At 46.5% G+C, this 23,608-nt stretch overlaps 1 protein-coding gene across 5 annotated transcripts in view; it reads left to right on the top strand.

Annotated features, from left to right (window-relative positions):
• IRF2 (interferon regulatory factor 2) overlaps positions 1-23,366 on the top strand; it is a 90,336-nt gene extending 66,970 nt beyond the window's left edge. For 4 of the 5 annotated variants that reach the window (XM_033215794.1, XM_033215792.1, XM_033215793.1 and 1 more), the window contains 4 exons: positions 1,104-1,221; positions 10,732-10,896; positions 18,816-18,862; positions 20,514-23,366. In XM_033215794.1, coding sequence (XP_033071685.1) covers positions 1,104-1,221; positions 10,732-10,896; positions 18,816-18,862; positions 20,514-20,822 — 639 coding nt within the window. In that variant the 3' untranslated portion in view covers positions 20,823-23,366. The remainder of the gene's footprint in view (positions 1-1,103; positions 1,222-10,731; positions 10,897-18,815; positions 18,863-20,513) is intronic. The other variant, XM_033215791.1, reaches the window with a different exon arrangement.
• The last annotated feature ends 242 nt before the right edge of the window (positions 23,367-23,608 follow it).

The following is a 23,608-nucleotide window of genomic DNA, read 5'->3' as shown; positions in this document are numbered from 1 at the left end:
AGGTTATTTCCCCTCCTTCCGTTAGTGACTTTTTGAGGATTTTGGGAGGATTGATTCCAGCTAGTGTATAAATAAACTGATGAGAACACCCACCATGTTTCAGAGCCGACCACTGTTGACTTTTCCAAACACAGTCACATCCACTTGCATGATCCTCTGCTTCCAGTCCTGTGTTCCTTCTGCTCTCCACCCTCTTCTTCCGCTTTGGATTCCTTGGGTGTTGTCCTGTGTGGCTTTTGTCTGACTTGATTGCTATGGTAGCAGCAGACGCAAGCTTACCTTGAGAGCTGAACATCACCAGGCACCTCAGGGCTGGCTTTTGCAGAGCTGTTTAGTACAAGGGAATGGAGGGTACTGGTGCACTTGAAAAAAGCACACATTTAGAGCTCCAATAAGGGAAAGGAATTTGTTCTCATTATTTCATTAGTGTGCGCGTGCAGAATTCTTGGGCTGGATGGGATATTCAGCCACCTGAAGGGCAGTTATGTAAAGCGCATGGTATGGGGTTGCCTGGCTGGACTCAGGCCAGGGTACGGCCCTTGTGATCAGCCAACCATCCAGTGCAGGGCCTCAGGTGACCAGAGGCCATGGCAAAACTTAGCTGCAGAGAATTCATCTACAACTTCCCCTAGGCTCCTGTTCTTGGGCCAGTCATTGAGGCAGAGCTTTCCCTAAGAAATAACTATGAAAGAGGTGGCATGATTCCTCCCTTAGGAGAAAGCCAGGCATTGATTCTTTTGAGCACTCCCTCAGAGGAGGAGAATGTGGAATCCACACAGTGCAGCATTTTACAGAGACAGTGATGCAGCTCTGCATAGCCCCAGAGCTATTGTGTGCAGGTGGAAGCATTTCCTAAAGGCGAGCCAGATGGGCCGGTACCGTTTCCCTGAAGGAAAATGGAAGGAGCTGAATACCCAGCAGTGTACCCTATGCAGAAATGTGCTTTAAAACAGGCCAGCTTAAAGAGGCAGGGAATGAATGTATCGGCAGCTGAACACGAATGACCCTAGCATTAAAGAAAGTAGGCCGAGGGTAGAATTTCAGCTAAGAGAAGGGAGGGGAAAGGAAGTGTTCTCAATTCTTTTTTCTTTTCTTCTTCCTAGCAAGAACCAGTTGAGTCATCTCTGGGGCTTAGTAATGGAGTAAGTGATATTTCTCCTGAGTATGCGGTCCTGACTTCAGCTATAAAAAATGAAGTGGATAGTACGGTGAACATCATAGGTAAACTGTTTTGACATCTCATTTTTTATACATATGAGCAGCCCCCTGGGGCCTAAAATTTGTAAAACAGTGAACTTCAAATAACATAGTCAGTGGGAGGAGGTCTTGGAATCATCTCAGAATGCAAGTTCCAGCCCCCGGATTTCAAGGCTGAGAAACGAAGGCTTTTGAGGATCAGATAAAGGAACTTAGACGGGTCAGTCTCCGTGGAAGAAGCCTGGGGTAACCTCCCAGGAGAAATGTTGGTTTCCCGGCGGCTCGTGGCTGGCGATCCCAGTCTTTCACTATTTGGTTCACATGGACAAAAGAGTATTTATTTAACTTGGGAACCAAGGAGAGGGAAGATGGTCCTCACAAGTCCTCTCACCAGCTGCTTCCTGGCAGACAGAGAAACTGAGGCACAGAGACGGGTTGCCAAAGGGCCCACTCTGATTCAGCCGATATTTTTGAGCACCTTCGGTATATCAGACTCAGTACTAGGAGCAGGAAATAGATGGAGGAGGCCCAATTTCTTTTTTCATGGAGGGACGCAGATAGTAAACATAAGACACCCACAGATAACCGCAGTGTTACCATGTGTGGTAAATACTGCAAAAGAAAAGAAAGGAGAGGGAAAAACCAAGGCACCAAATTTAGATTGGAGGTCTCAGAGGAGCAGTGTTTTCCCTCCTTCGTGACAGTTGAACAACTTCCAGATGTAGCTAGCTGTGCCCGCCACCGAGGAGGGCAGGGTCTTTACAATGAAGACATGTCTTCTGATGTTCCTTCTCTCCCGTATGGCCAAATGCACAGGTGTGGTGCCCAAAAGACCTCAGCCTGCTTTCCCTTTAAGGGGAAGGAAAAGAAAAAACTCCTTTTTATTTTTACTTTCTTTTAGCATTGAATTTTTGTTGTGTGTGTGGTGACTTCTGTTTTTAGGAACGGAAGAAGCCAGCAGCATACTGAAGCGTCCTGACAGGCCTCCGCTGGCCTCTTGCCGAGGTTAGCAGTGCTTTTTTGTATTGAAACCATCTCCCGGGCAGTGTAAAAAGTTTGCAGGTGCGGACATTCTGTCTGGCCGGCCTAGGCAGTGCCCTGTAACCCTGCTGTGTTTCTTGATAAAACACAGCCCCACCCTTTAATAAAGCAAAGATTGCTATGAAACCAGAGAGTCTATTCATTACTCTGGAGTAAACAGAGCAGTCTGTAGTGACTAGACATATGGCAATTAGGAAGTCATGGAGTTGGGATTTTTGTCTTAATTTTGGCTGCCCGAAGTGCCCCCATAGGATATTCTTTTTTTGGTAATTGTTTCCAAATTTGCCTGTCTTTATCTACAGAGAAACTCAAGCAGCTTTTTAAGGCAAGCCTGCAAACCTAAGTATCAACATGGGCTCCCGAAGGCGCAGGAGAGCAGATCCACAGCTTACTGGCCAGTGTTAGGGTCCCCATGAGGGCCACCCAGTTGAACTCAAGGTTGGCAGACTCTGGCCCCAGCACTTGCCATGGTTTCAGGATGGCCAGAGGTGACACAGGGCTGTGGCACTGGGTCTTCATCTCTTCCCATATCCTTTGTTTCCCCTTATTTTTGCCATATTTTATTATGCTTCAGATAGAAATTTTATTTATAAGATAAAAAGTAGCTCCGGGGCCGGGCGTGGTGGCTCACACCTGTAATCCCAGCACTTTGGGAGGCCAAGGTGGGTGGATCACGAGGTCAGGAGATCAAGACCATCCTGGTCAACATGGTGAAACCCTGTCTCTACTAAAAATACAAAAATTAACTGGGCATGGTGGCAGGTGCCTGTAGTCCCAGCTACTCAGGAGGCTGAGGTAGGAGAATCACTTGAACCCAGAAGGTGGAGGTTGCACTGAGCCGAGATGGTGCACCCCAGCCTGGGTGATAGAGGGAGACTGCCAAAAAAAAACAAAGATTAAAAAGTAGCTCTGGATGAGTCTTTAGATGGAGGGCACCCCCTCTGAAGAGATCACCTATGCTGTCAGCCGTGCCCATGCCTTCCTCCTGGAAGCTGAGTTGTTCACCCCTTAGGAGAAGGGGCCTGAGACAAGGCATTCGATTTTATCCACAGCCCTAGAACGCTCTTAGCAAGATGAAACACATATGAGATGTGAACCCTTACATTGCAATATGCCCAGACACAGAACCCACAACAACATACTTTATTCTTGGCTGTATTGGACCTGGAGCGCCTGGGCACTGAGGTGAGACTGTGGGGCCGCTCCTTAGTCACCAGGTGCCAACCGAGAGACCCGGGCAGTGGAGTTGGGCTGCTGTGTTTTCAGCCTTAAGAAGTTTTTATGGGAGGCTGAGGCAGGAGAATGGCGGGAACCCAGGAGGCGGAGCTTGCAGTGAGCTGAGATCCGGCCACTGCACTCCAGCCTGGGCAACGACAGAGCGAGACTCCGTCTCAAAAAAAAAAAAAAAAAGAAGTTTTTATTTACTCAAGAAAGCTGTCATCTTTTTGTGATGCTATATATTGTTTTCTTCTTCCTTCTCTCCCTGGCTGCCACTACCTCGTTTATAATTAACTGTCACCTCCTCCTGTCTTCCCTCACCATACTTCTCAAGTCCATCCCTTCTGTTTCGGACACTGTGTGTGGGCCTGCCTTGGCTGTCAGCTGGGCTCTGCTTCCATTCTGCCCCCCATTTGTTCTTCTCACAGAATAAAAATGCCAGTGTCATCATGTCACCACTGACCCCAAGAGAAGGAGTTGAGTTCCCCCAGGTCCCCGGGGTCTGGCATGACCTGGGCCCTGCCCACCGCTTTCATACCTGTCTTTGAACTTGAATTACTCTGAACAAGTTCAGCTCCCTGTGGCTGCTCATGGAGACAGTAAGGTTGGTGGTGGGCCTCTTTCTGGTGGAGCAGCCGCAAAGCCTTTGTCCACAGGGCACAGTGAGGAGTGGACATGTGGCAGTTCCAACAGGAGCTGTAGCTCCAGCCCAACACGTCTCATCCACACGTCTGCTCCCAGATCATTGACCCTGGAGACATTGGTTACCTCTACTGAGTGTTTTTTTTTTTTTTTTTGAGACTGAGTTTCACTCTGTTGTCCAAGCTGGAGTACAGTGACATGATCTTGGCTCACTGCAACCTCCGCCTCCCGGGTTCAGGTGATTCCCCTGCCTCAGCCTCCCAAGTGGCTGGGATTACAGGGATGTGCCACCATGCCTGGGTAATTTTTTTTGTATTTAGTAGAGATGGGGTTTCACCATGTTGATCAGACTGGTCTCGAACTGCTGGCCTCAAATGATCCACCTGCCTCGGCCTTCCAAAGTGCTGGGATTACAGGTGTGAGCCACCGCGCCTGGCCTCTACTGAGTTTTTACTGGGATACATCCTGTGCTTCCCTTCGTGTAGTGGCCTGAGATGCTGTTTTCTCACGGGGTGCAGGTGCACGGTGCATGGTGTCCCGTCCCACTCTTGCCTACTCCTGCACTCTGTCATCCTGGTGAGGTGTGTGCAGCCTGTAGTCAGGGACAGCCTGGCCCAGCATCTACAGATCCCTGTCTCTGAATCACTGACCCCACGGTGACTGTCGGGTTCAGGTGATTCCCCTGCCTCAGCCTCCCAAGTGGCTGGATTACAGGGATGTGCCACCATGCCTGGGTAATTTTTTTTGTATTTAGTAGAGATGGGGTTTCACCATGTTGATCAGACTGGTCTCGAACTGCTGGCCTCAAATGATCCACCTGCCTCGGCCTTCCAAAGTGCTGGGATTACAGGTGTGAGCCACCGCGCCTGGCCTCTACTGAGTTTTTACTGGGATACATCCTGTGCTTCCCTTCGTGTAGTGGCCTGAGATGCTGTTTTCTCACGGGGTGCAGGGTGCACGGTGCATGGTGTCCCGTCCCACTCTTGCCTACTCCTGCACTCTGTCATCCTGGTGAGGTGTGTGCAGCCTGTAGTCAGGGACAGCCTGGCCCAGGCATCTACAGATCCCTGTCTCTGAATCACTGACCCCACGGTGACTGTCTCTCCCACCATGGCTCTCGAGTGCCTAAACCAAATCATGGCTGTATTTTATACCAAAAGAGCACGAGATTGGAAGTCAAAAGATGTGGTTTCTAGACCTGCTTCTGAAGTTTTTTATTTACCATGCGATTTTGGGCAAACTCCTTAATCTTTGAAATTCAATGTCTATATAGATTGGAAATAATATATAATTATTTATAAAATGGAAATATTTAAAATTGCATAGAAATTGGAAATAATCATACGGATCCGGCCCATCTCACAGAGTTACTGTGAGGATGAAGTGAAATGTACAGATAAATCACTCTGGGGCTAGAAGGGGGTAAAATGATATGTTATGATTATGATATTACCAAAATCATATTAAAATATATTTGATTAAGAAAAGTAGCCTCCATCTGTGCTGTGTCATCAGGGCTGGTGTGAAGTTTAACTCCTGAAACCTTCAGAAGGGCGGGGGGAAATTCCCTGCGTGATGCCCTGCTGGTGGCCTGATTTTATATGCCTGCTAATCAGTTTCATTCTTGACTCTGCAGCTACCTGGGTGACCTTAGCAATCTACCTGACTTCTGGGTTTCAGCTTTTTTCAGCTGTAAAATGGTAGGACCAAACTCCCTCCAAGGACCCCTCTGTTTCTAATAATCTGCTTTTAAGCACTTTCTCTGAGGCGTGGGAGCAAGCTGCTTTCTCAGGTGGAGACCTACATTAAGTCAACAATGGCTAATAAAGTAAGAATGACCTTTTAAGGAATCAAACCGGTTCATCAGTAACCAGCCATAAATAATATTGTTATAATTCTCAGCAACTAGATTCAGTTAAAATTGCATTCCTGTGGGTGACTCTTTTCAGATGTGCTGACTTTAATAAACTGGAGAAACTTAGTGGATTTCTCCCTGTCTAACTGAGAATTTCCCTGGCACACAACAGAGAACTGTTGAAAAGAAATGTCGCTATTAGTTATGAGCCTGAAGACTCACTAAGGTGAGATTCAGAAGTTTTTTATCCTGAGAGGGGCTAAGAAAGCCAACAGTAGCTCAGTTCGGACTTCATTAACTCTCTCTGTTAGGGAGAGCATATTATAAAGAGTTGAAATTTGGAGTCAGGTAAGGCTAACATTGAATCCCGGTTCTGCTGCTGATTGGCTGTCTGACCTTGAATTAGTTATGTGGTTATGTCTTGTCTGGTTGTTTCAGCATGTCTAGAATGGGGATCACTATTGTGCCTTCCTCATGGGTTGTGAGGTCTTGGGAAGTGGTAGGTAGAGGCAAAGATAGGTGCTCAGAAAGTCAGGTTTTGTCATTATTATCAGTTAGGACACTCTTTAGTACCCAGAGGAGTGCCACTTCTGACTCTATTTGCTGTAGCAGGTAAGTTTGTTATTCATGTGTCTTTTCAGACATCAGGAGTCAGCGTTGCTGTGAGCGGTTCAGGGAAATCCGTTCACGTGGCATGAGACAGAGAGAGGGACACAGAGAGAGAAACAGATGGAGACTGGTTAGCGATAGTGTTGATGCTCATCTCGAGAGCATTTCGATACCGGGATTTCCCTGCTTCTCTCATGGGCTTTCACTCGGGAGCTGGAAAGTTTCTAAAGTACCCAGGATGTTTGGATGGAGAGAAGCCATTGTCCCTTACCAGGGCATAAAACAGCACACTCCTGTGGGGGAATTTGGGATATCACTCCTGAGAGATAACATAATTACATTAACTTGGTATCCAGATCATAGCCCAGAAAACAAAGACTGACTTTTCTGTCCTGGTCACCCGCATTCAGGATACACCTAAAATCTGCGTGGACATGCTTATCTACTTTTTATCCCAGGTCATGTATATTAAGTGAAATACGGTAAAAGTCACCCCTTTTAAGGCATACAGTCCTATAAATGTTGACAGATGCACTCAGTGATGTAACTACCACCATACTCAAGACAGAACATTTTCATCACCCCAACACGTTTTCTCCGTGGCCCCCAGCCCTCGCACCCACAGCCGGCTGTCTTTATCACTTCCCAAAGGCTTCAAGAGTCCGCTTGCCAGAAGTCTTGACGTTTTCTAGAAAACATTAATTGTCACATCTCGTAATTGCAGATTGTCACAATCTCCTGCAGGACTTGACTCTGGCTCCAGTCAGTGAACCTCGGCCCCTTCACATGTCCATTTATTCAGGGGAGAGTCCCTGAGTGCCTCTGGTGGGAGTTGTGAGTGTGTGTCATGACTGGACACAGAAAGTTCATACTTTCGTTGAGGGGAGATGCCATTGACCAGTTCAGAGTTCCATACGGGTATATGGAACTAACCAGCAACACAAGGCCGGAAGTCCAGAAGTGTCGCAAGGTCATGCCCCATTGTAGTTTCGGCCGAGCGACGGGGACAGTGAGTGAGAGGCACCCAGGGGACAGAGGCCGGTCTGTGCTGGCGGGTCAGGAAGGGGCTCCAGAAGTCGGGGCATGGTGCACGCTGCCTTTTGCTGAACCCCCACCCCGTGCCACTGCCTCATTGAAGCCTTTGATTCCTCAAACTAGAAAAAACACCCCACTTCTCCAGCTTCCATCGTATGGCCCCGTTCTTTTTCTTTTCTTTCTTTTCTGTGTTCACGGCCTTAAACTTACTCTCTAGATGGTTAGTCGCTGGCCTATAGCCATGTTTGTGAACTTCTTACAAACCGGATGCTTGACTGCATCGATCTGCTGCTGCTCCTTCTAGCCCTGGGAGGCTAGGAGGTGCAAAGCAGGTGTTCCATAAATCTCTGTTAGTTGAATAACCGACTTGGATGTCATGGGGAAAAGCAGTGAGAGAAAGAATTCCTGGTTGGAACAAAGGGATCTGACTAGGGGGATACTTGAGCGGCTGCCATTGTTTGTAGTCCCAGCTAGCTTGCTGTCTTTCTATTAGGAGCAACATGCAAAGGAGAGATGAGTTTTGAAGTACTGGAAGTTTAAATGGCTTCGACTTAAGTCACATTTATCTAAGGCCTTCATTGCCTTAGTATGCAAAGTATCACTGTGCCTTCCCTCTTCAAACTCACCCATTTGGTTTCTACCTCCACCCACCAGCTGCTTCTTAGGACTTGGGCTAGGGCAGGACATTTTCTTGTTTTCCTGCCATTTTATTTTACTTGGAGGGAAGAGGCAGAAGAAACTTGAGAGAGGTCAGTGTAGGTCAGCGTCAGTCTGTGTCTAGTGACCTGCATAATTGATGTCCTCACCCTCAAATAGGATAGTCCAAAGGATGAAATAAACAGGCTTGGGATCTGCCTGCCGTATATAGCCTGCCTGCCTTTTCTTTAATTTTATCCCCACCAGGAAAACCTAAACAAGATCCGGTTTCCTTCCATTCTGTATGCTGTGGCTTTTGGACTCTTATCACAGCCCCAAATCCCCTTTCTGAGCCTCTTCTGTGCCTTTCCTTTCTTTATTGTAAAGAACCTATGAATTGCCACTGCCCTCTAAAACCTTCCCTGCATAGCAATCAGAGAATGTGCTTATCACTCCACAGAAAGCAATTAAAACAGGAACCTGTTTATAAACAAAATACTTTAGAAAATAAAATACTTGGAGTGATTAAAACAGGAGCCTCTCCATGACGCCTGGCGTCTCAAGGAGACTGGAGTGCATTCTAACCTGAATACTTTGCCGATTGGTGAGAAAATGTCAGCGACATAGAGCACCGCATTTTCTCCAAGCTGTGTGAGTTTGGACAAGTCACTCTCCCTCTCTGTGCCTGAGTTTCTTCATCTATAACAGGATAACGATGATTTCTCTGTCATCCTTGTGGGGTAAAATGTTAAAATAACATATACGAGGACCTTGGGAATTATTTCTTCACCTTTATTTATTGAAGCTAATTTTCAGGGACATTTCATCCAACTGACAGCGGTATGAGGTCAGTTTCATTTAAAATTAGGGCAGGACCTTAGGGATCTTCAAATTGAAATGGCAATGAAATATCATTACTTACCTATGAGAATGGCCAAAATAAATAAACAGTGACAGCACGAAACGCTGCCGAGGCTGTGGAGAAATCTCATCACTCAGACATTGCTGGTGGGAATGTAAAATGGCACGGTCACTCCGGGAAGCAGTTTGGCAATTTCTTGTAAAATTAAACATGAAATTACCATATGACTCAGCAATTGCATTCTTGGGCATTTATCCCAGAGTCATGGAAACTTGATGTTCATACAAAACCTAAACACAAACATTCATAGCAGCCTTATTTGTAATAGTCAAAGGCTTGTATCAACTCAGACATCCTTCAAGGGGAGAATAAACACTGGTACATCTATACCATGGAATACTACTCGGCAATAGAAAAGGAACACACAACTTGGGTGACTCTGCAGTGAATTCTGCTGAGTAAAAGCCAGCCCCAAAAGGTTACTATATGAGTCCATTAATATAACATCCTTGAAATGAACAAATTAATGAAATGGGGAACAGATTAATAGTTGCCCAGGGGTCCTGGACAAAGAGATGGATGGGGAGGTACTGAAGGAAGGTGGCTCTGGTTACAAAGAGTAACATGAGAGACACTGGTGGTGATGGAACTGTTCGGTGTTTTGACAGTGGTGGTAGGTACATGAAACTTCACGTGTGATAAAACTGCACTTAGTCCTGGCGCAGGTACACACTCACACAAAAGAGTGCAAGTAAAACTGAGGAAATCAGAACAAGATGGGTGGATTGTTATTTATGTCAATACTCTGGTTGCGATACTGTGTTCTAGCTTTGCAGGATATAACCATTGGAAGAAAATGAGTAACAGGCACACGATCTCTCTGTATTATTTCTTACAACTGTATGTGAGTTTACAATGATCTCGAAATAAACAATATAATTTTAAAAATTGAGGCAGATTTCAGAGCTAGGGTTGTCAGATTCCATCTTATTAGTGTTCCGGGGAGCTGATGCTACTAATGTTTGCCAGAATTGGAGATCTGACTCTATTCCACTGTGCTGATATTTCAGCTAGTTGGACATGTTGCCTGCAGAGCAGGAGGAGAGCTGGGAGCGTAAGCAGAGCACCCCACAGCTAGATGTGACACAATTGGGTGGATTTTCATGGTCCTTCCTCTTTGGTAAGGTTTGATAATGTCTCCCTGGATCATAGAATCCAGAAAATAAGCACAGTGCCTTCTTTTGGAGCAAGAGCAGGGAGTAGAAATTGGTCAGGTTCAAAGTACTGTCATGTCTGGCCCTGGGGCTGGGGCTGGATGCTGCCTCTGGTCCTGTGGCCTTGGCTGTGACGGGGTTGAGTGGAATTCTGCTGAGCTGGATAGGACATGGCTACGGTGCATGCCATTGGCAGGCATGCTGGAGACAGACCTGGGGAGCCAAGGACTGGCCAGCTGCTCCCTGGGAAAATCACCCCAGAGCTACAGAGCTCAGGCTTGTTCTTCAGCCCCATGGCAGGGGACAGATGGTGATGGGAGCCTGGCAGCCTGGCTCTTTTGGGGAAGACTTTCTTTCTTGAGAAAGTGTGCTAGAATTGTGAGGTCAGGGGACTTTGCGTGATGGCTGTCTCTTCTTTGAAGTTGTAGGACAGTCCCATCTGGACAGCAACATTGAGGATCAAGAGATTGTCACCAATCCGCCGGACATTTGCCAAGTCGTAGAGGTGACCACTGAGAGCGATGAGCAGCCGGTCAGCATGAGCGAGCTCTACCCCCTGCAGATCTCCCCCGTGTCTTCCTATGCAGGTGAGCAGCAGCGGGAGGCTCTGGGAGGCCTGGGAACCGGCTGCGCAGTGCTTTGGTCTAGGGTCACCCATCTCACCACCCCACGGAGCATCTCTCCTCTGTCCTAGGCGTTATTCTTCCTGGAGTTTTTCATACTTTAATTATCTTAATCAACATCTTCTTGGACACTTCTGTTCTCAGGTAGAGGACAGGATCACAGCATTTCTTTACTCAGTTGGCCATAACATTTTTTTTTTTTCTTTCTGAGACAGAGTCTCGCTCTGTCGCCTAGGCTGGAGTGCAGTGGGATGATCTCGGCTCACTGTAACCTCTGCCTCCCAGGTTCAAGCGATTCTCCTGCCTCAGCCTCCTGAGTAGCGGGGATTACAGGCACATACCACCACTCCAGCTAATTTTTGTATTTTTAGTAGAGTTGGGGTTTCACCATGTTGGCCAGGCTGGTCTCGAGCTCCTGACCTTAGGTGATCTGCCTGCCTCGGCCTCCCAAAGTGCTGGGATTACAGGCTTGAGCCACAGTGCCTGGGCTCCCATAACATTTTTATGTATGGTTAACAGATAAGATTTCTTTAGGGCAGTGGTTCATCAGAGTCTAATTTATTAGTCCAAGTTATTAGAAATTTGGCAGTGTTTTAATGGATTCTCAGTTTGAGCAGACTGGATAGGACCTTAGAGGTGATCTCTTCCTGTTCCTTCATTTCTGAAAGGGAAGGGACTTACTCGGGGTCATACAGTCAGCACGTGTCTGGGCCAGGACTTGACCTCCACCTTCAGACCCCAAGCTCATTGCTAGATCCACTCCATTCCGCCAAGCGTACTTGTCCTTTCCACATATTTCCTCTTTCTTTTTATATCTAGTACAGGTTCTAATTAGGCCAGATGACTGAGCCCATTGCCAGTTCCCCAGGGAACTGGCGACGTAATGGCAGGAGTTGGCCCGGGCAGAGTCACAGGAGAAGGAACAGATCAGTTGGTTCTTGATTCTTACAGAGTAAAAGGACAGCCCCTCTTGTTCACCGGCATTACGTCATCTTCTCCTCTCTTCCTGATGATCTCCATTTAACTTTGTGGAAATCAGTCGTAATTAGGAAATCTAAATCCTGAGTCAGTGTTACTGCTTGCAGATAGTAAAAATACAAAGCAGAGGCCCCATCCTAGGAAACTGCAGTTCAGTTCTAGTAAATTGTTCAGGGATTCTTCCCTGTGCTTTTTACACACTGCCAAATGGGGTGTCCTCCAGTAGGTGCCACCCCCAATACTGGCTCAGACCAGCGCTGAAATTAAAGGACCGTTGTTTGTGAATTATCAGCCACTAAATCTAATCTCATTTTCCCTGAATGCCAACTTTCTTGTTTTTTCTTTTTTTTTTCACTTTTAAAACTTGTGGTAAAATACATTAACATAAAATTTACCATTTTAGCCATTTTTAAGTGCACAGTTTAGTAGCATTAGGTGCGTTCATGTTGTGCAGCTGTCACCGGCAGCCACCACCAGAACGTTTCTCATCTTGCAAAACTGAAACTCTGTCCGCATTCAACACTAAGTCCTCTTTTCCCTCCTCCACCCTACCCCCTGGCAACCTCCTACCTATTTTCTATCTCAATGAATTTGGCCATTCTAGGTACCTCATATGAGTGGAATCATGGTGTTTATTGTTTTGTGACTGGCTTACTTCACTTAGCATAGGTCCTAGTGTGCATTTATGCTAGGAACGTAAGTGGGATGTGAGAATAAACCTTGGCTACAGGAAGACTATAATCTGTCAAACAGGATAAGCTTGTCATCAGTGATGTATCCAGCAAATGCGTTTTGAACTCTTATATGTGCCAGCCCCTATCTGGTCCTTGCCAGGATTCAGTCACAAGAACTACCATTTGTTGCAAGTTTATCGTGCCCTGGGAACCATGCTCAGTGCTTGGGTACAGTTGACTGTTTGTTGTTGTTATTGTTGTTGTTAATAGAAATAGGGTTCTGCCATGTTGCCCAGGCTGGTCTAGAACTCCTGGGCTCAAGTGATCTGCTCGCCTCAGCCTCCCAAAGTGCTGGGATTACAGGCCTGAGCTGCCAAGCCTGGTATGATACAGTTGACTTGTTTAATTATAATTAGAGTAACTCTGTCAGCGGGGTATCATCATCATCCCCTTTTTAAAAGTGATGAACCTGGCTGGGTGTGGTGACTCACGTCTGTAATCCCCGCACTGGAAGGCTGAAGTGGGAGGATCAATGGAGCCCAGAAATCAGAGACCAGCCTGGGCAACATAGTGAGACCCCACTTCTACAAAAAATAAAAAAAGTTAGCTGGGTGTGGTGGCATGTGCCTGTAGTCCCAGCCACTTGGGAGGCTGAGGCAGGAGCATCACTTGAGCCCAGGAGTTCAAGGCTTCAGTGAGCCCTGATTGCACCATTGCACCCCAGCCTGGGAGACAGAGTGAGATCCTGTCTTTAAAAAACATATATATATGTATATGGATCTATGGCTGTCGTAGGTAAAGCAGTGTGTCTGAGGAGGAACGATTGGAAGCACAGCTAGAACCCATGAACCGTTGATGCCAAAGGCTGGTCCTTAACCCCTCACCCTGTGTTGCTGCCCTGGACAGCTGCACGGGCTCTGTCATTCAGAACACAGCCACATCCCGTGATCTCATTTGATTTTCACAAGGACCCACCAAAGGAGGCAAAGCCGAATGTTTATGCCTTACTTTTACAGTAGAGCTAACTGAAGCGTGAAACACTCAGCCACTTTACTTATATTTACATAGTTATGGCTAAAAACCCATGACTTTCTTCTATATCCTGCTGCTGCAGGCATCGTTACGCTCCATGTGGTTTTCTTTTTCTCTTCTTTTTTTACGGGGTCGGAGCTTTAGAATAGACTTCTATGTTTATCTGTTGAGTAAGACTTTTCTGAGGTCTTCCTGGGGATTCTGGAAAGACCTCTTCTTGCTGTTCTGCCAGCAGTGGCATTTGCTCAAGCAAAAGAATCCGGAGAAGAGCAGATCCATGCAGAGAGAAATGAAAATTTCATTACTGCCTTCAGGACATTTGCATAGATTTGAAAGGAAGGATTTCAGTGCCAGGATGGCAATCAACAGGAGGTTTTGCTGGAGCCTGGCTTTTCAGCGTGGTCTTTGGTTCTTTCCATTGTTTTCATTGTCTGGATTCTCCAGAACCTTGTGGAGGGAGGCTTACTGGATGGAGCCACAATGTTCCATCGCTGCTGCTTTTCTAGAGCTCACACTGATATAAAACATTTCCCTGTTACTGACTGTGGCTAATTTTAGTTCCTCCGTCAGAAATTGTATAACATGCTTCCAGGAAAGGCAGCTTTCTGCGTGTATTCACCTTTCTTGCTTTATGTTCTCCAATAGAGTCGGCCATTTGCCTGTTTTTCATGATGGAGTTCCTTTGTTTGGGCTGTTCATCTGAATGTCAACCTCCTCTGACCATCTTTATTCATCTGTTTGGGAAACTGGTATTTGGAGGCTGCTGTTTGCTAGTTTTCCCCTCTACTAATCATTGAACTATAATGCCAGTAGTATATTAGAAAACTACATTCAGTTTTGCAAGTCTGTCTTCTCCTCTATGGTCTAAATATTACGGTGAGAAAGAGAAGAGAGAGTACTTGCATTGGATGTTTTAAGACAACATAAACTTCTAGTGTGATTTGTAAACCTTTCATACTAGGGAGGGACATTTCAAAGTGCCACTTTGGGAAGCTCTGGCAGAGAGACATGTCATATTTAAAGATCCATCACAAAGTGACCGCTTGCCTGATCTGTGGCATCAGAATTTTATTAGGTGGTTGATGGTTTAATTAAAACCACAGTAGAGTAAGGGGGGAGGATGGGTAAGAGGGGCTGGAGAGTAGACTCGAGAAGAAAGCATCATCTAAAGGACTCACTGGCTATAATGAGAGAGTGGAGATCTTCTGCTGACCGGCAGCCATCAGTAAAGGCTTTGAATCCTTCAGGAAACCACACCAGGCTTGCATTTTGTTGGGCGGAGCAAAGACACAATAGCTTTGAGATTAAGAGGACTCCGATTTGAAAATAATTTACTCCTGGTGAAAGTAATTGAGAATATGATCAATAGAAAGACATTCAAAGCAAACTTGTTGAACAAGAGCCTTCCAGAAAGTGTAGCAGAATGTCAGAGTGCAAAAAGGCTTTTAGGTAAAAATGTATCATCTCCCTTCCAGCAGTATTCCTGAGATGGTTAGACAATATGTGTGTTCTCAGGGAGGCATTAAAAACTGGTCTGGAATAGAGAGTTAACCTACAACCACAGTAGAGTAATGGGGGAGGATGGGTAAGAGGGGCTGGAGAGTAGACTCGAGAAGAAAGCATCATCTAAAGGACTCACTGGCTATAATGAGAGAGTGGAGATCTTCTGCTGACCCTAGAACTGGAAGAGCTTTTGAGATCATCTAATCCAAATACTCCCCTTCCCTCCCAGCCCAGATGCTTTCAGGAAAACTGAGACCAGAAAGGTTAAGTGAATTACTCATGTGCCTGTTGGTGCCATGTAAAAACCTTCAGTTTCAGCTTGTTTGGAGTTGCTAGAGAAGCATCTCCAGACTTCTTTATTCCATTGTATTTGAAGTAAGTAATAAACAAAAAGCAAAAGCAAATTCAAACTGATCAAAAGGGAAAATGAAATCACTTATGTTGATAGTTCCATAGTAGCACTGATCTGGAGGCACAGCTGCAGTCAGCTGCCTTGTGTAAGAAGTCAGCGTGGAAGTGGGAGTGGTGGAGTCAAACCAAGGAAACAGAGGACATGGTAATGGTGCATCCACCAAAGCACTTTGAGTCACCGATTTTGGGGTCGCAGAGAGAACTGCTGCCCTCAGGGGGAGGTTCAGGGTTCTCTGCTCCTAAGCGAAGGTACTCATGGCCCCTTTTTAAAACTGTCGGTGTCCTAATATGGCGCATCTTCCTGACGACTTCAGATGCTGTGGACCTTAATCTAGACATGACGCTCTTCAACTCGCGTTTGTGTCAGCTGAAAAGAGAAGTTCAGAGCGTGTGTATCTTTTCTTATCAGCAGCTATTTCCCTGAAGCTGAAAACTGGGTACTTAAAGGAAGTCAGCATCCCAGTCACATTCATGGGCTGTGCAAGGTCTCACTCAGGAGCCTTACCCCAGGATCTGACTTCCAGCCCTTCCTGCACCTGCGACTTGGGCTGTGCTGGAATCCCAGCCCCCAAAGCATGCTTGGTGGCATTATTTTGTTTGTATTTGGAGGGGAAAGGAAAAGAAGACCGTGATATTTATGGAAAGTCATTAGGAGTGAAGAGCCTCTGAACCCATATGAAAGGAAGAGAAACCTTGGCTTTGGAGCACAAAGAAAGCTCAGCATAAAGTGGAAAGCGGATGTTGAAATTTCGTCAGAGGCCAGAAGAGCAGGGAAGCGGGGCTGCTGTGTGCAGTGTGCAGGCCCTGGAGTCAGAAGTCCGCTTTTGTTTTCTCTCCTCTGTGCTGTCTCAGTTGGCAACTCTGGCAAGTTTCTCAACATCTCTGTTCCTCATTTTTCTTCTTGGGAGTGACTGTTCTGATTCCTGCCTCCTCGGGATACTGAGCCAACACGAGGGTTCTGTGAGGAGGGGAATTCTGTTTTCTGTTGTTTTTTTGTGTGTTTCTGCGTGGAAACAGTTCTTGTGCTTAGCACTGTCAGCTCATCTTCATAGCTGGTATCTTCGTCAGCTGAGGCTGAGGGCTTCTCTGGGCCTCTGTGGCTCCCAGCACGGGATGTTTTGGGGAAACATGCCCAGTCCGAGGAGTGGAGAGATCTGCCTTCTGCATGCTCATGGCCAGCCCCCCGCGATCACTCAGGCTTGTGTGAAGTCACTGGAGAACAGTGGCTGACAAACAGGCCCAGAGACTCCAGGCTGGGACCAGTGGAGTCCACGTTCTTACTTTCCTCGTTTAAGGAATGCACCTGTGGCACAGTTTGTCCATTTGTTCTTTTGCCTTTAACTGATAGACAGCCTGGTCTGGGGCTAATGCTGTCGGTGGAAGAAAGGGCTCTATCTGGGCTGGAGCCATCTCATCCCAGCTCTGCCACCAGGAAGACGTGAGACAGAGGCCAGCCCCTCAGCAGGGACCGGCTGGAAAGCTGGAAGGCACTGGAGCATAAGAGCTCTTCTGCATAACGGGGGATAAGAGCAGCTGCTTCCTGACGTAGGACCCCGTGAGACCTGCATGCAAAGACTGTGGCATGACACTGACCCATAGGGCTCCCTTCTTTTAGAATGTTCGCTTCTTTTAGAACATGAGCTTCGCTTTTGGATTTTCTTGTGTTTTGAAATATACATCACCTAAAATTTGCCATACTTTTGGGTATGGGGTTATTAAATTCAGAGTTGGAACTAAATGGGAGGAAAGGCAGTTAAAGGTTACCATCAGGAAGAGAAGCTATTGCAGTGACTCTTTAGGCCTTGTCTGTACAGTGAATGGCTCAGGCTAAGTGATCTCTAAATGCCTAAATATTGCACAGGCTCTGCCCTCTGTGATTTTATTTCTCAGTGGTTATGGACACTGGAAAAATCGCACACCATTGATACTTTATTTTACAAAATAAAAATGTTTTTACGTTTAAAAATCTTTTTATAAGCATAGATTGTGTGTAATCACTAGACTTCAATTCCACTAATCCAGCCTGTTGTGCAAACCCAGGGTTAAGCAGTGCTGATGTACGGAGCGTGTGCTGTGTGCCAGGCCCTTGCTAGGCCTTTTCCATGTACCCTCTCACTCACTCTCCATGTAATCCTCTTAGCAGGTGGCAGTGCCCTCATTTTACAGAGGAGAAAACTGCAGCTCAGTGAAGTTGAGAAACTTGCCCAGTGTCTCACAGCTGGCAGGCCAAATGGGGATGGTAACTGATTGGCTGCCGTAACCATGAAACCACAAACTTAGTGGCTTGAAGCAACACACATTTGGATCTTACAGTTTCTGTGAGTCAGGAATCCAGGCGTAGTTTAGCTGGGTCCTCTGCTGCAGAGTCTTGCAAACCTGCCATGGAGGTGTTGACTAGGGCTGCTGTCTCATCTGAGGCTCAACTGGGGAAGGGTCCACTTCCAAGCTCACGTGGTTTTGGCAAAATTTCGTTTCTTGCAGGTTGTTGGACCAAGGACCTCAGTCTCTTGCTGGCTGTTGGCTGGAAGCAGTCCTTACTTGTTTGCCATAGGAGCCTTCCCAACATGGTTGCTTGCTTCAGCAGGGCCAGCAAGGCAGAGTGTTTCCTCTTCCAATAGGTTTCTGTGTTATGTAACATGATCATGGACACAGGATCACATCCATTCCATCCCCTTTGCTGTATCTTATTTTTTAGAAGCAGACACACATTCCATCCACACTCAAGGGAGGCAATCCCAAAGAAAGTGAACCTGCGGAGGTGAGGATCATAGGGAGCACCCCAGGTCTGTCCACCTACGGTAACCCACATGGCAGATGCAACTCTAGAAATCCAGGATCTAAGTCCTAAAGGGGTGAGAGGTAAAGGAAGGATCTGAGTGTGATGGGGATAATGTAGGAAAACCTTTTTGAAATGGTCAACTCTGCATTGGAACTTAAATGAATTGGTTGGCATGGATTGGAAGACAGGACCCGTGTGGCCATCATGGATGGAGCTGCAGTGAAGAGGGCCCCAGGGACCAGTGCTTCTTCCTGGGAGTTAGTGCCCAGTGTAGACACAGCCTGGCCCTGGCCAAGGGAGCCTCCTCGCAGCTCTCAAGCCTGGCTTCTCCGAAGATTATGGAGTGGAAATTCACTGTAGCTTCTTCCATGTAGAATGTTTTGACTTTACAAAGGGAGGAGGTGATGAGTTTAGTTACTCAGTCTCCTTTTTATAAACACTGCCCGAGCCTGGGCACAGCTTGAGGGACAGGAATGATGGCCCTGTGTTTTTCTCTCTGTGAACAGAAAGCGAAACGACTGATAGTGTGCCCAGTGATGAAGAGAGTGCTGAGGTAAGCTGCCGCCCCGACCACCCACGATTCTGCCAAGGAAAAGCCTCCCCACCAGCTCCAGGCTTTCCTTGCTGCTGGTTACACACCTTTCCTTTAGATCACAAGCTTCACTTTGGGATTTTCTTGTGTGGGGAAATAATGCATCACCTAAAATTTACCATACTTTTGGGTTTGGGGTTATAAAATTCGGTGTTGGAACTGAATGGGAGGAAAGGGAGTTAAATGTTACCATCAGGTAGAGAAGCTGTGATGGCAGGAAAAGGGAATGAAGTGGAGGCCAGGAAATGCTGATGCTCTTACCACTTAAACATCCTATTTCACTGGCAAAAATAGAACAGCCTTCCCAGCCAAAAGCAGTGACCAGTACACGTCAGAAAATGCTAAGCAAAAGCCTCTTCCACGTGTGCATGGGTTTCCTCCCTCTGTGACCCATGCCCAGAGCTGGTTGTGTGCCCCATCTTGATTCCAAGTGGGTCCCATCCCCTCTCCTTCCCGTAGATGGGGTGTGCACAATGGCAGAGAGTGGCTGGAATGGAGATGGAAAGCATTCCTGCTGGCCACCTGCTGGGGGTCTGTGCTTGAGTGAATGAGAGAGAGCAAGAGGGAGGGAGAAAGAGAGAGGGAAGCTCATGGTTGTTTGAATTAGTGGTTTCCCATGTACTAAACACTTTCAGAAAAAGTGCAGGCATTCTGAAAAGACAGATGTACACACTCACATATACCCTGGCCTGATTTCTTCAAGGTTGCAGATCTAGTCCCTTCTCTGAATGAAACCAGCCCTTCATTCAGAGCTCCACACTGTGGAGCTCTAAACCACCCCCATTTGAAAGCAATCAAGGGGCATACATTATTGCATATCACTAAGAAGTTCCTCACTACCTTTTCTCTGCAAATACAAGTTGGCTTAGGTTGACTGGGCCAGCACTGAGGGACTGAGTCACTGTGCCACACTGGCCATGGTGACCTGAAACCTATCGAATAATCGGGCCGAGCGGCAGAGCATAGGGGAACCAGAAACCAAGCTGCTGTCTTCTTTTTTTGCCTTCATAGAGTAGTCTGGAAAGTATTTCTGGGAGGTAGCAAATGGGAATTGATTTAAAAAAAAAGAAAGAAAGAAAAGGGAAGAAAAACCATTACTTGGCATATGAATAGCTGGGTGCAATAGATTTCAGTTGAGGGATATAGAAGTGCTAAGCCTTTGTTCATTCTGCAGTTCTTAAAAAATTCAGCTAAAGCACCAACACATGGGAACAGTGACACATTTTTCATTTTTAAATTTTATTTGTGGGTTGTTGTTTTGAGACAAGGTCTCATTCTGTTCCCCAGGCTGGACTGCAGTGGCGTAATCATAGCTCACTGAAGCCTTGACTTCCTGGGCTCCAGTGATCCTCCCACCTCAGCCTCCCGAGTAGCTGGGGCTAAAGGTGTACACCACCATGCCTAACTAATTCTTATGTTTTGTAGAGATGAGGACTCACTACATTAGCCAGGCTGGTCTCAAACTCCTGAGCTTAAGTGATCCTCCAGCCTCAGCCTCCCAAAGTGCTGGGATTACAGGCATGAGCTACCACACCTGGCCAGTGATGCATTTTTTAAAAAGCCATCCAATAAAAGGAGAAGGAAATACATATCTTAATTACTTTCTTGAAAGGGGCGGCCACACTGGCGGAAGAGGAATATTGAAGGCAAACAGTACCTCAGCAACATGGGGACTCGAGGCTCCTACCTGCTGCCCGGCATGGCGTCCTTCGTCACTTCCAACAAACCGGACCTCCAGGTCACCATCAAAGAGGAGAGCAATCCGGTGCCTTACAACAGCTCCTGGCCCCCTTTTCAAGACCTCCCCCTTTCTTCCTCCATGACCCCAGCATCCAGCAGCAGTCGGCCAGACCGGGAGACCCGGGCCAGTGTCATCAAGAAGACATCGGATATCACCCAGGCCCGCGTGAAGAGCTGTTAAGCCTCTGATGTCCCCGGTGGTTACTGGGGCTTCTTGGCTTTGTTTTGTTGTTTGTTTGTATTTTATTTTTTTCTCTCTGACACCTATTTTAGACAAATCTAAGGGAAAAAGCCTCGACAATAGAACATTGATTGCTGTGTCCAACTCCAGTACTGGAGCTTCTCTTTAACTCAGGACTCCAGCCCATTGGTAGACGTGTGTTTCTAGAGCCTGCTGGATCTCCCAGGGCTACTCGCTCAAGTTCAAGGACCAACAAGGGCAGTGGAGGTGCTGCATTGCCTGCGGTCACGGCCAGCAAGGTGGAGTGGATGCCTCAGAACGGACGAGATAATGTGAACTAGCTGGAATTTTGTATTCTTGTGAATATGTACATAGGCAGCACTAGCGACATTGCAGTCTGCTTCTGCACCTTATCTTAAAGCACTTACAGATAGGCCTTCTTGTGATCTTGCTCTATTTCACAGCACACTCAGCACCCCCTTCTCTGCCCATTCCCCAGCCTCTCTTCCTATCCCATCCCGACCCATCCCATCCCACTCTTTTCCTACTTTTCCTTCCCTCAAAGCTTCCATTCCACATCCGGAGGAGAAGAAGGAAATGAATTTCTCTACAGATGTCCCATTTTAAGACTGCTTTAAAAAAAAATCCTTCTAATCTGCTATGCTTGAATGCCACGCGGTACAAAGGAAAAACTATCATGGAAATATTATGCAAATTCCCAGATTTGAAGACAAAAATACTCTAATTCTAACCAGAGCAAGCTTTTTTATTTTTTATACAGGGGAATATTTTATTCAAGGTAAAATTCTAAATAAAATATAATTGTTTTTTATCTTTTCTACAGCAAATTTATAATTTTAAGATTCCTTTTCTTGTTTATCAGCAGTTGTTATTACATCCTTGTGGCACATTTTTTTTTTTTTTAATTTTGTAAAGGTGAGAAAAGCTTTTATGAGCTCATGTAGCAATCAGATTATCCTGTGGATTGATAATAAATGAATATGATATATAGTTAAATTTTTAAGGGGCATCACTCCTGGCTTTGTCTGTGTCTGCTTTAAAAGAGCACAATCACGGAATAGGACTGACAAAGTATTGTTTGTTTTTGGGGACCAAAATGTTTTCCCTTGTTGACCACAAGAAACCCTGGAGGTTCCTACTGTGAGGCCGCAGATGACTTCTTCTCTTGAGTGCTCGCCTGAGCAGGGGCCCGTGCTGAGCGTTTTCCATGAGTTCCCATCTTCATTCATCACACTTGTGCCGTAGAATAGGCATTCATCTCCGTGTCATGTGGAGGAAATGAAGACTTAACGTGAAGATGCCTTTACTCGGCTCACAGTGGCACTAAGAGGCGAGGGCACAAGTTGGGCACAAGTTGAGCCCAATTCCCTGTGCTATGAAGTGGGTCTTGTCTCTTGTAAGCATGTCTGTGATCTCACATGTCTCTCTTCCTTTGTGTTGGGAGCGTTCCCTAGGGAGGGGGAGTATTTTAGCTACTCCACTGGTTTCCTTCTCTGCTATGAGCGAGGTTCACCCACCTCTGTGTCTTTCCTGTTTTCATCCTTAGGCTTACACGTACGACGAACGTTTTGTGTTTATGTCACTTACAGGGGTGCGTGGATAAGACCTTTTCCACTACAGGAAATATGTGTTGGGCTCCAACACCATGTCTGTCACTGTTCTTTCCAGGACCCAAGGCCTTACACATAGACCCTGCCCTCAGAACTTGGGGTCTGTCTTGTGGAATAAAAGGGGTGACTTCAAGAACACCAGTCTTTATCATCCACTTGGTGTTTGAAGGTATAGTCTTGGCCTGGAGAAAGCCACAGCACCGGCCTCCCCTGCATCCCCAGTATCTTATTCTGTAAAATCAGAATATGAAAACTCCGCTGCCTGCCTGCTACCTCTGGGAGGTTGTGGAGGAGATTGCTAAGTTAATATTTGAAGAAGTTCCTTTAATGAAAGGACAGAAAGCTATTTCTGTGCCTATCTCCATGTGTGGCTGCAGATCTAATTAGCGGCCATAAAGTTATCCAGCCCTGGATGGAAACCAACTGCAGCATTTTCCTGGCGGATGCATTGTAGTTGAAATACCACACAGAGGTGGGGCTGCTTCTGGAAGGAGCACTTCGTTGACTGTCTCAGTTTCTTAGTGAAAGGGGAGTTATCAGGAGGAAAGGGATGCTCCCTGGCTCTTTGGCACCCTGCTTTTCAGTTAAGACCTGCTCTTCCCCCAGGTCCTAAATGGAGGAGTTCAGTTCTTTGAGACTTACATTTGAAACCTTTTACTGAGTCATCCTGTTTTTAAGTAAATTAACAAAACAGTAACGGAAGGTTGCCCTGAGTCACATGACCTGGTTATCAAAGGGTTTCAGGTAGCTCAGGTCTCCTCCCCCTTCCTTCTTCCCAACACAGGCTCAGGGCTTCTTCCTGCCTCTCAGGTCCCAAATGCCAATCCTGCTGCCCTCCCCCTGCTTCTGTAGTGTAACCAGACTTCTCAAACCCCATCAAGTGGAATAAAATTCAGGACTTGGAAATGCATCATTTAAGCTCCAGAGATGATACTCCATTGCCAATAAGGCAATGAAAAACAGAATCATGTTTAAAATACTTCTGAGAAAGCCTGTATTGTTTCTAAGTGATCCTTGCGAGCAACGTAGGAAAACCAGCTAGTCTCAGGATGCCTAGGGTTGACACAAGGAAGAAAAAGGTGATGGAGCAGCTCATGGACCCAAGCCTCAGACCTTGTCGTCACTTAGAGGAAGTACCAGGGACACATGCTTCTG

Source organism: Trachypithecus francoisi, unplaced genomic scaffold, assembly GCF_009764315.1.
Source record: "Trachypithecus francoisi isolate TF-2019V2 unplaced genomic scaffold, Tfra_2.0 Lachesis_group1, whole genome shotgun sequence".
In the NCBI taxonomy this organism is placed as follows: Eukaryota; Metazoa; Chordata; class Mammalia; order Primates; family Cercopithecidae; genus Trachypithecus; species Trachypithecus francoisi.
Note: the sequence above shows the minus strand (reverse complement) of the source record. Positions and strands in the feature narration are given on the sequence as shown.